At 44.1% G+C, this 15,292-nt stretch overlaps 1 protein-coding gene across 3 annotated transcripts in view; it reads right to left on the bottom strand.

The window, feature by feature from the left end:
• FGFR3 (fibroblast growth factor receptor 3) overlaps nucleotides 1-13,362 on the bottom strand; it is a 111,016-nt gene extending 97,654 nt beyond the window's left edge. For 2 of the 3 annotated variants that reach the window (XM_053308027.1, XM_053308029.1), the window contains exons 1-2: nucleotides 13,223-13,361; nucleotides 12,353-12,620 (exon numbers count right to left, since the gene is read on the bottom strand). In XM_053308027.1, coding sequence (XP_053164002.1) covers nucleotides 12,353-12,548 — 196 coding nt within the window. In that variant the 5' untranslated portion in view covers nucleotides 12,549-12,620; nucleotides 13,223-13,361. Of the gene's footprint in view, nucleotides 1-12,352; nucleotides 12,621-13,222 lie in introns of all 3 variants that reach the window. The other variant, XM_053308026.1, reaches the window with a different exon arrangement.
• Nucleotides 13,363-15,292: the final 1,930 nt, after the last annotated feature.

Below are 15,292 nucleotides of genomic sequence, written 5' to 3'. Positions count from 1 at the left end.
TGTGGATTTTTCTACTTTTGCTCTTATTGCATTTGTTCTTAGTGCCTGTTCTTGCGCAGCCAGTATTAAACCCTCTGTTTCTTTCTTCAAGTTGCCATTCTTAAGCCATTGCCAGGTCTTGGTGATGTCTGATTTTCCACTTACATTGTGCAAATATAAGCCACTGCATGGTCAATTTTTCCATTTTTCTGCTTGGTTCTTGACTTGTTCTTTCTCGTAGGCCTGCTTTGTTTCATTGGTGTTGAATAGTTTCTCGTTCTTGACCATTTGAAGTGCATCTTCTTCACTGTCCTTGATATATTCTTCAAGGATATCCTCTTTCTCCTCCTCTACTGTTTGATGGACTTGCAGCATTCCTCTTCCACCTGAGCTGCGAGGGAGGTATAGCCTATCTACATCACTGCGGGGGTGCAGAGCATGACTCATGGTCATTATTTTCCTGGTCTTACGATCCAGCGTCTCTAGCTCTGCCTGGGTCCAGTCTATTATTCCTGCAGTGTATCTGATAACAGGTATAGCCCAGGTGTTTATGGCTTGTATGGTGTTCCTGCCATTGAGTTTGGACTTGAGGATTTTTCTAACTCTCCTGATGTATTCACTTCCAATTTCAGTGTGTGCAATGTCATCAGCCTGGAGAATGCCCAAGTATTTGTAAGGTTCTTTCTCTTCTAGATTCTTGATCTTGCTTCCATTGGGTAGTTCTGTTCCTTCTGTTTTTGTTGTTTTTCCTCTGTTCATTATTAATGCAGCACACTTGTCTAGTCCAAACTCCATTGCTATATCGCTACTGAATATACGGACAGTGTTTAGCAGTGATTCGATTTCTGACTGGGACTTTCCATACAACTTCAGATCGTCCATGTACAGCATATGGTTGATTTTACTGGATGTTTTAGATGTTTGGTATCCGATGCCTGTTTTGTTAGTATTTGTGAAAGTGGGGTCATGGCAATTACAAACAAAAGAGGGGATAGTAAGTCCCCTTGGAAAATGCCTCTTCTAATGCTAACCTGTCCAAGTGTCTCACCATTGATTGTTAACTGTGTACTCCACATGCTCATTGCTTTTTTAAATAAATATCTGAATGTTTTTACTGACACCAGTTGTTTCTAAACATTTTAGTATCCATGTGTGAGGCAATGAGTCAAAGGCTTTCTTGTAGTCAATCCATGCTACACTTAGATTGGTTTTTCTTCTCTTGCAATTTTCTAAAATCATTTTGTCAATCAGCAGCTGGTCTTTTGTGCCTCCGGTGTTCGGGCAATTTCCTTTCTGTTCAACTGGAAGCTGTCTGTTAGTTAATAAGTGTTGCATCACTTCATCTGCTATTATTCCAGTTAATAATTTGAACATGGATGGCAGGCAGGTTATCAGTCTATAATTACCTGGAACTGCACCTTTTGCTGGGTCTTTCATTATGAGATGAGTTTTCCCAGTTGTTAGCCATTGTTCAATATCACTTCCTTGCAAAATGTGATTGAACTGTTTTGATAGTTGTTTATGAAGGCTTGTTAGGTGTTTAAGCCAAAAGCCATGAAATTCATCGTCGCCTGGAGCAGTCCAATTTTTAATTTTCTTTGCTCTTTCACTTATTAATTCTGGTGTTATTATTAGATCTTGCATTTGTTGGTTACATTTTTGACCTCTTTCATCCAGCCTGCTTTTTTATTATCATCTATTGGATTGTCCCATAATTTCCCCTAGAATTGCACTGTTTCTTCTTTATTTGGGGTTTCTACGTTTCTTGCAGTTTCTCCTTCTATGCTTTGGTAGAAACGTCTCTGATTCGACTGGAATTGGAGATTCTGCCTGTGTTGTGTGATTCTGGATTCGTATCTGCTAATCTTCTTTGACACTGCTGTTATTTGTTGCTTTATTATTTCCAGGACTTCTCTAATTTTCCTTGAATCTAGGTGGTATTTTTGGATCAGATACTGTTTGGTGTTTTCATTCTTCAGCTTCTTGTTGGAGATGACCTTCCAGTGCATCGACCTTTTGCACCAACTGTCCTAATGACCACTAGGGGCATTGGGAGTAGAGACAGTGAGTCAGGGTCTCCCTATCTGTCCCTACTCTATGACCCCTGAACTGACTCTGCAGCACTTCCTGTGCTGAGTCACAATCCTTCCTTTCCTCCTAGAGAACCGATGGAAACATCTCTCTCTCTCCTTACCTATCTACTATGTAGTCCTTTAGATTAGAGATAGGTCTTTCGTATCTAAGTGTATTTAACCAATAAATATTTAGTGTTTACTCATACAAGGATCTCTATGTGTTTTTCTCTAAACAGCTGCAATATCCAAACCATCCTCTGCTACCTACTCTGTAACTTGAGTGTGTGTTCATTCCTTAGTGCTCTGCTGTTTTACCTATTGTGGGTAAAAATCAACAACCTCTAACACTTCTTGTCTTTCATATCTTTCAATTTTCTAGCATCTGATCTGAGCCTGGAGATTTTATTTTCTAATCTAATCTTCCATTTAGGTGATGTACTGCTTTCTTTTTTTACAGGTCCATTGATCTTATATCCGAGCTCTTGTGTTGTTATTGTTGCTGCACTATAAATTAGTTGGTTTGTTTCTTGCAAATTGGTCAGCGACCAGCATGAGATTAAAACAAATGTAGAAGCCACATTGTAGCTACAAAAGTTGCTCTGGCCTTAAATCCATCACCCATTTTCCCATTATTAAGCTCTTACGCAAAAGGAGGACTGCACTACAAAATTTAGCTACCTATTTGGTGCTGGTACTGGAATTACTTCCTTCCAACAGCATGGCAAACATCTGAGGAGAATCAAGACCTGGGCATTTAGCCATCAAAGGGTACATGAGATCCTGAAGCAGGTCTCTATAGAACAAACATTCTAATAGCACATGGGTGACTGTTTCCACTTGACCCTCCCCACATGGGCAGAGCCTCTCCCCATAGGGAGTCCCTTTATATATGCCCTCTAAGAGGACTGAAGGCAGGGCATTGCATCTTGCCAGAGTAAAAACTCTTCTAAGTGGAGGCACCTCCAAGATAGTGAGATAGGATGCTGGGGTCAAACTATACCTGACTGATTCCTGGCTCTGAAAGTCAGGTGCCCGTGCTATATCCGTTTGTCTCTCAGTATCCTCTATTCTCTGTTTAATGAGCTTCCTAGCTGTCTCCAAACTTTGCATAAGCAAGGCAGACTGATCGAGGAACAGTGGATGGAAAATATGAATGGCCATCAGCCTACAACAAAGCATTAAACAACCCTTTACTCACCATTTTAAACTGTTGCACTATTTCATCACACTATGCAAATCTCATATTCTTTAACTGTTGCAAATCTCATATTCCTGATAACGCCCAGGAGTTTCATGTGGGCTTCAGCAGGCCTCTTGTGCAATCTCCGTTGAAATGAACACCTTGCCCCCCTAACCCTGAGTGATGACTTTCAATCCAGCTGGAAACAGTCAATTATGACTAAAATATTGTTCCTGGGCCTATACCCACCACACCGTATTTAGTTAACATGGGCTACGATCCAGCCATGGCTCTTATCAAACAGCATGTTACAGACATAGAACGCAAGTCTGATATAGGCAAGGCCCTGAACTATTTATATACCAAAATATTTGTATACCGCTTTTCAACAAAAGTTTCCAAAGCAGTTTACACAGAAAAAAATCAATCAATCAATCAATCAATCAATCAAATGGATCCCTGTACCCAAATGGCTCACAGTCTAAAAAACATAAGACACACCAGCAACAGTTACTGTGCTGGGAGTGGATAGGGCCATTTACTCTCCATCTGCTAAATAAAGAGAATCACCATGTTAAAAAGTTGCCTCTTTGCGCAGTTAGCAGGGGTTGATAACTTGATTTATCAGTGAAGTACTCAGGTATACTACCTCTCCTTTGGCATACCTAACACAACTGGAAGTCCCAAAGCACAGGACGGCCTTCACACTGGCATGTTGCCATGTTCTTCCCTCAGCTGTGCTTGAGGGACGATATAGGAAGATCCCACTCTCAGAACATCAATGCCCCAGTGATTCTGGGCAAGTAACTACAGGGCACGTCCTCCTTCAGTGTTTGTACTACAGGAACATCCATGCCACCTTCACTCTACCATTATTACATAAGTATCCTGATCATATGGACCAATTTTACACCTCCTTACCGCTATCTGATAGCAACCCTGCCACCACTTACAGTGTTGCCAGGTTCTGCGCGGCAGTGATTAAAATCCGGCGGATGATGACCTCTTACTCATGCCCAGCGCCCAACTGTATGGTCTAACTCAAGCACACCCTTGTCTGCTGTCTCAGAGCACTTCATGGCAGTCCTGCGCTCCTACAGTTCTATAGCCCCACACCTTCTTGGCTTTTTATCTTGCCCTAAATTGATAAAACTCTTACTATGTCTATAGTTGCCATTGTATGATTTTATATATCCTTTTATGCCTCTATGTTTTTAATACAACTTTTTAATGCATTCTTGCTTATCTCTTTTATGCCTTTTGAAAAAATGATGTTTTTATGATGCCTTATATAAAGATTTGTACCCATTTTTTTTTTACCATGCTTAACTACTGTTAACTACAGTTTTCAGGACTCGGCCATTAAGGGTCATTTAGTTTGTGGTCTTGCTTTGTTTTAGACAGCCATAGTTTTATTTTAAATTTTACTTCCATTTCTGATTTTTATATTCATAAAAGACTACAGAGGGTAGATGGAAAAAATGGAAGAACTCCAAGAGGATGAAAAAGTCCCAAAAAATAAAAATAGCAACTCCAGGAAAAAAAGAATACACAAGGAAAAACTGTAGGCACTTACAGAAAACTTAAAATAAATATTGAGCTCATTAAAAGAGGATAAAACATTAACAAACCACAGAGCTCCGAAGTTAGAGTCCTGACTAAACACCATCTTGGTTCCTTCCCCCAACAAAATAAATCATTCTTAGTCACTACCCTTTTATAATAGTCTTTCAGTAATTGTGCACCCCTAGGCTGCTGAAACTTTTACTTTTAATATGTAATATGTAATCACCCCCCACAACGTTATGCTGGTCTATGACCAAAATAAAGATGGATGTCATTTGAAATGAACAGGAGGTATTCAGCAGCACTTCCTGGATGGTTTCATCTGCATTTGCAAGTGTGATGTTTCTATTTACAATGCAAGAGTTAATCAATATGCGTGGTATTTTTTCCATAAGGAAAAAAAGGTTCCTAGAGAAAGGACTGAATATATCACATATTGTTTTTGTAAAACAAAAAAACCACACACATACACACACACACAAAACCTAGAGAAGATATAAAGTTGTAAAGTTTAGGGGTGTGCACAAATCAATTTTTTTCTTTAGATTTGTACCTGAATTGAAACACCCCCAATTTGTTTTGGGTCCAAATCTGACCCCCCCAATCACCCCAGATTCAATTTGTACCTCAATTTTCTGAATCCTAATCGATTTGGATAAAAAAGGGGTCCCAGGGCCAAAAGAGTGGGGTAGGTGGTAGTGCCCAATGGGTGTAAGCTACCACTCAAATTTCAAAGAAATTGGGCAAAGGGGTGATTTTTAAAGAATTTTTAAAATTTACGCTTCTTTAAGCTTTTCCCCATAGGGAATAATGGGGATTTCAGCAAACTTATAGCTCCACGTGGGGGGGGGGCACCAGGGTGGACCAGAGCAGTTGTGGTGGGTGATAGTGCCCAATGGGTGCAAGGAAGCTACAATCCAGATTTCAAAGAAATTGGGCAAAGGGGTGATTAAACAAGCATTGAATCCACTCATTTGCTACCAGAGAATCTACTCTCAGAACACATGAGAAACAACAAAACCCAGTGCCTCATGGGCCTGTGGGCTTTGGGGTGGCTGGCACCCTATGTGCCCTACACAGCACCCTGCTCTGGGCCACCCTGGTGCCCCCCCCAAGTGGAGTTATGGGGCTGCTGAAATTCCCCATTATTCCCAATGGGGGGAAAGCTTAAAGATGTGCAAACTTCAGAAATTCTTTAAAAATCACCCTTTTCACCAATTTATTTGAAATCTGGATGGTAGCAGGCACCCATTGGGGCACTACCATCTGACCCACTCTTCTGCCCTGAAACCCCTTTTCTGCCCCAAATCTGCCCCAAAGACATGCCAACTTCAAAAATTCTTTAGAAGTCACCCTTTGCCCAATTTCTTTGGAATTTGGGTGGTAGCTTCCACCCATTAGGCACTAGCACCCAACCCACTTTGACCACAAAGTGGTGGTCAAATATTTAGTGGTCCAAATCTCCGAATTTTTCAGATCTGAATCGGGGGTGATTAGTTTTGTACTCAAATCTGGGCAATTCAGGACGGGGTGATTTGTTTTGTCTACAAATCACCCGAATTGGCCAGATTTGGGTACAAATCATTTTGTACCTGAATCGTTTTGTACATCCCTAGTAAAGTTGTACCGTTGAGTCAGTGATGACTCCTGGCAACCACAGAGCCTTGTGTTTTTCTTTGGTAGAGTACAGGAGGGGTTCACCATTGCCATCTCCCGCACGGTATGAGATAATGCCTTTCAGCATCTTCCTATATCCCCTGCTAACTGGGCAAAGAGGCACCTTTTACCGTGGTGATTCTCTTTATTTAGCAGGGGGAGAATAACTGGCCCTATTCACCCCCAGCACAGTACCTCCAGTGACTGTTGCTGGTGTCTGTCATGTTTCTTTTTAGAATGTGAGCCCTTTGGGGACAGGGAGCAATCCTATTTGTTTGTTATTTCTCTTTGTAAGCCGCCCTGAGCCATTTCTGGAAGGGCGGTATAGAAATCGAAATTACTACTACTACTATTATTATTATATCGCTGCTGCCTGATATAGGGGTTTCCCATAGTCTGGGATACATACCAGCGGGGATTTGAACCAGCAACCTCTTGCTCCCTAGGCAAGTTACTTCCCCACTACTTCATTAGTTGACTAGAGAAGATATAGGAGCCCTTATTTCTTGGCACAGAAAATGTATGTAGAAATAGTGCTCTGCCCCACTTGGTTAAAATGGGAGCACCAAGTGCTTCTTTACCAATTGCCAGATTACAAGAAGTAGGAAAAGCTGCTATCTCTATTTCTGATACAACGTGTGAAGCAAATCACACTGCAGCAAGTTCCATGAGCTCTAGATTGTTTCTAGCTCATACATCTTGCCACTCATGAACCCGTACATGGTACACAAGTGCAAGAAGCCTATGCTCTGTTTTCCCTCTGCTTGTTTTAAAATCCAAATCAGCTCCAACTTATGCCTCACAGTTTAACACAGGTGTTTACATGAATTTGTTGTTCTTCATTGATATGAGCAAATGTAATATGTTCATTAACAAAAACTCTCTCTCAAATTTCCTCATCAAATTCAGTGTGTAGAAAAGTGCTCTCTCTTTACTGGACAACAGGATTTCTCTGTACTAGAGATTTAAAAATAAGTCACATGGAAGTAGCAGCACAATTGGAGCAGGACACTTCACGGACTTCTTAGCAATGGTAAATGTTATTTATCTGTCTGCAGTCTAACATAGTTAGCACTACTTGACATTCACAAACCGTACCAAGTAATATCTTTATCTGAATACTAATGCAAATTGCAAGAGCTTTCGTATCCAGACATCTATTCTGTGGCTGCTGAATAGAGCGACCACATGCTCAAGGCCGCGAAAGAGTTCATTGACCTCCCTAATCATCTCTGTCATTGCTAGTGAATGACATACACGGTCAGTTCTGCCTTGCCTCTCCACTTTCATTCATAAAAAAAAATGACATTGTTCTCCTTGAAGCAGTCCTGAGAAAAGGAGAGGAGAGAAATTCAGCCTAGATGAGGCCCCAGTGTTTTTAGTGTGAATTCTATTCAGCAAGAGCCCCACCATCTGCCTTCTTCCTGCTAGCAGCAGAACATCTCCCTGTAGAGATGTTAAAATTTGCACCACCTCCCCTAATAGCTAGTATTCATATTAGCAAACATACACATACCTTCAGAATGCCTCCTTTCAATGTGTGTTTTATGTAGCTGAGCAGCAGCACAAGGCAGTAGCTGTTACAACCTTCACAGCCCTGTGTGGAGAATTAGATCACTAGGGAAAAATGCTTCCAAGCCCCTTTATGGAAAATAAGGTCTTGGATGGTTAAATGCAAACGCTGCTGAACAACAAGCCTCAGTAATGAACCAATACCCCATGGCCCATTTGACCAAGAGAAAGTATTTCCTTGTGAGTGTGCAATTTATAGATTAAAAGTAAATGTGTGCATTTTGCTTGGCTCTGAATTTCTATCTTCTTTGTACAGGTCATTAAATAAAATATTTTTTCAAAGATAATGTTTAAACTCTTCAAGAACAGGGATTGACTTGACTAAAGCTAGCTAAAAAAACAAAGTTAGCTATTCTTCTGTAGTCTTGCTTCTGTTACTAGTCATTATGAATTGAAATTGATGTGAATTATATTTAAGAGTTGTTCTGCTTTTATGGACTGAATCTGTTTTTCTAGTGGGAATATAAACTGGTTCATATACTCAGTAAATTGTTAGTCATATTTCTTGGAAACAAGTTAAACTAGCTCTATTCAGACATTTTTGAATGGTGTTATCCCTATCCCTCGCCAAAATAGGAGCACCCACCATCATTGATACAGCGCTTCCCTGTTCACACAAATGCTGCTCTAAGTGTGAGCAACAGGGCACGATGGTGATGGATGGGTTGGCCTCTGTCTGCTGGTGAGTGAGCCTGTTGAAACTGCCCTGGACTTACTTGCAAGTAATCATTTAAAAAAAAAAGATTTCTTGGACCAGGTTACAACCCTGCAATCCAAACAGCCACTGAGTTCATTGCCACTTACTTCCAAGTGAATCTGCATAGGACTGCAGTCTGTGTATACTTCCTTGGAAGCAAAATCTCCTTGAAACCTGTGGGGCTGCCCTTCAAATGACCTTGGTTAGGGTGAAGCTGCGACAATCTGAATCAACGGCCTACTAGATTTTTAAAAGAGATGTTTAAGATGTTTTTTGAAACAGCCCTCATCTCTTAAATATGTTTGCAGAACTATCCAGAGCTGAATGGCACAGAGAGTCTCTACTTTGCATGCAGAAAGTCCTGAGTTCAAATCCTGACATTCCTAGATTAAACACTGCAGGTAGTAGGCATGGAGGGCCTGCTGCTGCCTGTCAGAGGAGATGATGCTTCATGTGGGCCAGCATATCACTGGCATAAAGTTATATTGACTATAACTTAACATAGGAAGCTGTGATCTTCAGAACAATACAGCCAGAGATCGCATGTGTTCCTCTGGAGAAAAACCAAGGTGTTTTCAACTGCAGAAACCCCAGATACACTAAGCAGAATGATTGTCTAGAGCAGGAGTTCCTAGCTTTGGGCCTCCAGATGTTGGAATACAGATCTCATCACCTCCAGCCATAATAGTCTTTGGGGATGATGGAAACTGAAGTTCAGCAACAACTGGGGAACCAAGGATGAGAGCCCCTGTTCTAAAGATGAACTAAGCCAATATTTATTGAACCCTGATCATGATCTAGTTTGGGCTGGGCAAACTTAGCCCTCCAGTTGTTGTTGAATTACAACTCCCATCTTCCCAAGCCACAATAAATTTGATGGGAATTATAGGTCAACAAGAGCTGGATGGCCAAGTTTGCTCACCCTAATCTAGCCTAAGAAAGCCATTGACAATTGGTCCTTAAGTGCAAAATTCGCAAGACATAAGGATACAAATGCCAAAGTGACATTTTGCATTTGAAACATTTAACTCATTTCCTAAATAAATATTGCTGGATCACAAGTCTGAGAAACAGAATAATTATTCTTGTATATGGAGGACAGTCTTTATACAATATGGCAGGTTGGTGTAGCTTCTTCCCAAGAGCAAGCACATACCAGCATCGCTTAAGGAACCATCCAGCGAGTAACATTTTTATCTGGCTGGTGAACTGAGCTCACATTTACTGACCCCTGAGTCATTTAAATGAGCTCCTATTAAAGATATTCCACAACACAAGCTAATTGTTTTCTGCTATACACAAAACTCAGTCTACCATGACAAAACTGTTGAGAAATAAGCCCACAAGTCAACTATTTGGAAACGAAAATTGAGCCAAACAATTTTCCATGGAAAATCTAGTGTTCTGTTAAAACTTCCTGGAAAACAAAAGTATGTCTGTATGATTTAGAGCTCTAACCAAAGAGGATATGGCCGTTATGTCCTCAGCCTGAGACTCCGTGAAGCACATCTATCTTCCATCACGTTTTTTGGCAAACATATTTTAACTCTTCGGCAAACAATGGAAACTTGATGTGGATGGAAGTTTCATGAAAGAAAGAGCATGTGGGCATAACTGAGGGGAGTGCCAGGATGGCGGCAAGCTGAGGAGCAGCAGGTATGGAATGGCTCTCCTATGCTTAAAGGGGCTGTGTAAGCCCTAGATTTTAAAGGGAGGTGCCCACCATTTGGACAGCTGAATCACATTTTGACAGATCTCTAGTCTCCCCCTCCCCACACCCACACAACAGATTCAAAGAGCAGTTGAGGATTATTAGAGCAAAACCAGTTTTGTATATTGACACTTTTTCAAACAGTTTTTTTTTTAACTGTGCAAGAACTATATATAAATTCTTCTTCTGATTGTTATTATTTCTTTATTTACCAATAAAGGGCAAATTAGAAGAGCCTAATGAACTCTCTCTCTCTTTCATTGTTTTCATAATTAAGCTACTTTCTACAATTATTTTACCACTTTAAAGTGGATATAATAAATGGAGGCAGTTAGGCATTCAGCACAAATGTGCATGTCTCCTTTATTTCAAAGATCCAAACGGGAATTATTTACTTTCTCTGCTTTTTCCTTACTTCAGTATAGCCTTGGAACACCACATAACAAATAATAGTAAATTCACTGCACTGAGGCCAGAAAATGAATTTGAATTCATTTCAAGGTGCTGTTTATTTCCAAGTTTCAAAAGTACAAAACATTTTTTATAAGTCGATATTATTTTGTGTGGTCTGAACATTCACTATTTTAAGATTTGAAGACACATGAGTTCATTTTTATGGGCAGCCATAAGCAACTGGGTGTGCTCACACTAATAGTTTGCCACTTGTTTACTGCTGCAATTACAACTGGAGGTGCTCCTACTATTGTGGAGTTTGCCCTTGACCAGCTCAAGCCTGATGTTGAAAAACGTCTGGGAGAGTCAGCAGAAGTTTCAAACATTCCAGATAAAGTATGGCAAAGAGACAGTGCAGACCATTCTGGAGGGAAAAGAAACTATGGCTGCCCTTTGGAATAGAAATAGTTGGACTGTGCCCTTTTCAAGAGGGCAAGGTTCCAGAGGGACAGCCATGTTGGTCTGTTGCAACAAAGTCTCCAAAGAATTTTGTGGCACCTGAAAAACTCATTTACATCTTTAAGGTGCCACAAGATCAACTGCAGAATAGGTTTTTGTAGACTACAACCCACTTCATCAGCCCATGAAAACTGTTACAATGAAGTTGTTGGTCATCACAAGACTCTGTTGTAAGAACTAGTGATATTGTGATAGGAGCTTTTGCAGCCAACAGCCTGTTTTCCAAAGGCTGAATCCTCCAGATTTCATTATACCATGCAAAAGAATACAGGAGCAGCCACCAGAGTTTTCCCTCCACGCAAGAGGATATTGGAACAGCAACAGCTTGATTCCCTCTGAAGTAGCAGTGCAAATGTACAAAACAATACTGCTGAAATATTAGTGGGAAAACTGCTCTCACATGAAAGTGAAGGTGCAAAGCCACCCCATCACAAGTAACACGAACAGCAAAGTTACTGGCTGAAACTGAATCTTGACTGGGATCAGGCCATATCAGACAAAAATAAAAATCCAAGGCTTGTTCATACATTATGCAGTTACACGACATTTGGTGTATACTATACACAATAGCTAAAAACTTACTGACAATATTAATACGTTGCACATTTAATTGTTTCTCATCACCTTCACCTTGATATTCACAGGGATATTCACAAGGACTTAAACCATTAATTTTGATCACAAACAATTCCAGCTTTAATATAACTAGTGCCCACCCCCCACCTGGAAACTGGAATAGAAGTGACTGCCACAAAGTCAGAAAAGGAAGAAAGCAACAACAGTTGCAGCTAAAGTTGTAACATTAGGTACTGAATCGGGAAAAATAACCCTGCTGCCTGCCTTTGCTGTGACAAGAAGCCTGCTTGGGAGAGCACCAGGCTGCAACTGGAGAGAGGGGCCATGTAGTTTCGTAAGATCGCTAGCTAAGAAAGTCACAGGGAAACAGGGAACCCCCTAGCAAGTTGTAAGAGAAGCCCTCCATCCTGCACCACAACCTTGCTTACCTGATGACTCTCTTGTAAACCTGTCTTCGAGATCTGAAATAGGCAATCTTGCTGCAGGAAGACTGCCGACAGTCACCACCAGGAAAAAGCAAGACAGTGTTCCCCAAGCAGGAATCATTCCTCTCCTCTCACTCTGGGAATGGGAAAACCAGCGTTGGGTGGCGGCTGTAGCACTGCCTTGGCCAGACTCAGCCATCCTCTGGATGCATGCTGCCCCTCGCACCAAGGTCCCCCACTTGTGCCCGTCAAATGGTGTGGGGATAGTGCTCTGCAAGGAGGCAAGAGGAGATAACACGCATACCACAGGCTTAGTGCAGACTCAAAAGGTGAGCTCAATTCCTCCCTCCATAAGTATAAACATTGCCATTTAAAGTTTTTTAAGCACCGTTTGAAAGCCAAGCATGCTATTGCCTTTTAAGATCTCTCTCTCTCTGTATCTCTCTCTCACACACACAGAGCATTTTGTTATAATGCTCTCTATTCTAAGTTTTACGTCTGAAAGCCAGAGAGTTTCGAGAAGTGTTTTCCGCTGCCGCCGCCGCCGCCGCCACCAGATCTCCCGGTTTTAGGAGAAGTGTGCAGGATCCCTGCCCCTCTTAACTGGATCTGTCCTCCTTTATAATCTCTTTCCCAGGTGTAGAACCGAGGTAGCAAGAGAGGCAGCTTTCTACTCGCTCCTGGCCGCTCTCACACCCTTCCCCTCACCGAAGCACCCACCCAGGCTTCCGCGCCTGCTGCTCCCTGAGGCGAATAGCAAGTAATGCCGGCCACAGACACGAGCCGTCCGGCAAGCTCCAGCCAAGCACTGGCGGAGGTTGCGCGCGAGGAAGAAAGCCCCGGGGAATAACGCGCCTTTCCTGCCCGCCTTACCTGCCGCTGCCGGGCTGCTTCTGGGCGCCGCTGCCTGAGCGCTCTTCTGTACTGAGACGACGGCTGTGTCTGGTTCGCCGGCCGCCCCGCCCCCTTCAAGGGGTGGTGCGCTGTGACCGGCCCCCTGCAGCGAAAGGGCGGGCTGCTCCTTCGCTGCAGGCAGCGCTGCTGTCCCTAGGAGTGGGCGAAGAAGAGGGGCATTGCTCCAAGCCCCATACCTCCGCTAGCCCTGCACTAGCGGCCATGGAGATACTCCGGGCGGGAATCTTCTGTCCCCAGTGCGAGGGTGTGCCGTGGGGCTGGCTGGGTGGGAAGGAAGCGGCTCCACAGGTGGGACCTGTGCGCAGTCCGCGCAGAGATTTCTCACCCCCGCAGGCCTGGAGCAGCCGCTGCTAGCCATGCCCTGCGGCGCGCCCTGCTCAGCACAGCAGATCAGATCGTGCCATAGGGCTGGCTGAGTTGGAGGGCGGCTGCTGCAGTGGGTGGGAGGTGTGCTCCGCTAGTGAATGTTCCCAATCCCCACCACTGCTGCACAACTCTTGATTGTCTCAGTGGTCGCTCTGCAACTCGAACGGCTCCGCAGCAGGCTGGTCAGGGGCGTGGTAGCAAGGGGAGAGGGGGCCTGTGTTCGCCACTCTCCCCAGCAGCTAAAGGTAAGGTAAAGTGTGCCGTCGAGTCCATGTAGACTCCTGGCAACCCCCAAGCCCTGTGGTTGTCTTTGGTAGAATACAAGAGGGGGTTACCATTGCCTTCTCCCACGCAGTATGAGATGATGCCTTTCAGCATCTTCCTGTATTGCTGCTGCCCGATATAGTAGCAGTGGGGATTCGAACCAGCAGCCTTCTACTTGTTAGTCAAGCATTTCTCCACTGCACCACCTCTTAAGGTGGTCCCTAGCAGCTAGGGTTGCCAAATGTCCCTATTTCCAAGAGTGAAATGCTCATCCCATTCAAGACTCAATTTCTACATTTTAATTAAAAAAAAAAAAAACCTTTTTAAAAATGCTGCTGCTCTGCAGCAGTGGTGCAGCTGGGACGGTGGCGAGAGCTCTGCCTGCCTCCCAATTGCGCAGAGGCCTGAAATCGGGCCAGTCGGCATCATTTGGGAGGAAGATGGGCCAGGGAAGGAGCTGCTTTGCTGCTGTCTCTCCCACCTGCCTCCAGCGCGTCTGCCCCAACCTCACCTGTCATGGTTTGGGTCTGAGAAGCGGGCGGAGCTCTCGCCACCACCTGCACTGCTACTGTGCAGCAGCAGCCACCCCACCCCCCGCCCACCAGGTGGGCGCAGCCGGCAGCCTGAGCAGTGCTCCAGAGGGCCTGGCTGCACCCTTTGAACATGGGGCCAAGTCCCACTCCTGGGTGTCCCTAGTCTCCCCCAAGACTCCCCCCCCCCGGCCCTGCCTTGTGTCCTGATTTTGGCCAACATAATGTTGGCAACCCTACTGGCGGCCCCTTGGAGTGAGATAATGAAGACAATAGGGAGGGGTGGACCTGGGGCGGGGCCTGGGTTCTTTGAACCCATCCGGTCAATGATAACTATGCCCCTGAGGCTGGCTCTGCTCAGCAAGGCAGAGCGGGCCATGGCATGGAGGGTGGCTGCTGCTGTCGTGGGCAGGAGCTGTGCTCCACAGCAGCGGCAATGTTGGAATTTCCCACTGGCCCAGAGCACAGCTCCTTCGGTGGTTTCCCTCTAACTTGATTGGGCCCACAGTGCTCTCTGCCTGGCAAACCAGAGCACATTCTAGGGCTGGCTGAGTTGGCAGTCAAGTGTGGATGGGAGCTGTGCTCCACCTTTGGCAGCCACATGGAGATTTCCCATCAGCAGCAGCAGCTGGGAATTCTACTCCTGCCTGTTGCAGTAGTTGCTCTCCGACTTGGCCAGGCCCCCCATCCTCAGCTACGCTCAGCAAACCAGTGTGTGCCATGAGGCTGGCTGAGGCAGCGGCAGGTGGGAGCTGCGGCAGGTGGGAGCTGCGCTTTGCCAGGGGCAGTGGTAGTACAGAGATTTTCCTCCACTGCTGGCTCAGATTGTACATTGTCGCTACTGCCTGTCACGGCAGTTGCCCTTCAA

This window comes from Hemicordylus capensis, chromosome 3, assembly GCF_027244095.1.
Source record: "Hemicordylus capensis ecotype Gifberg chromosome 3, rHemCap1.1.pri, whole genome shotgun sequence".
Classification (NCBI taxonomy): domain Eukaryota; kingdom Metazoa; phylum Chordata; class Lepidosauria; order Squamata; family Cordylidae; genus Hemicordylus; species Hemicordylus capensis.
This window is presented reverse-complemented; position numbering and strand designations above follow the sequence as displayed.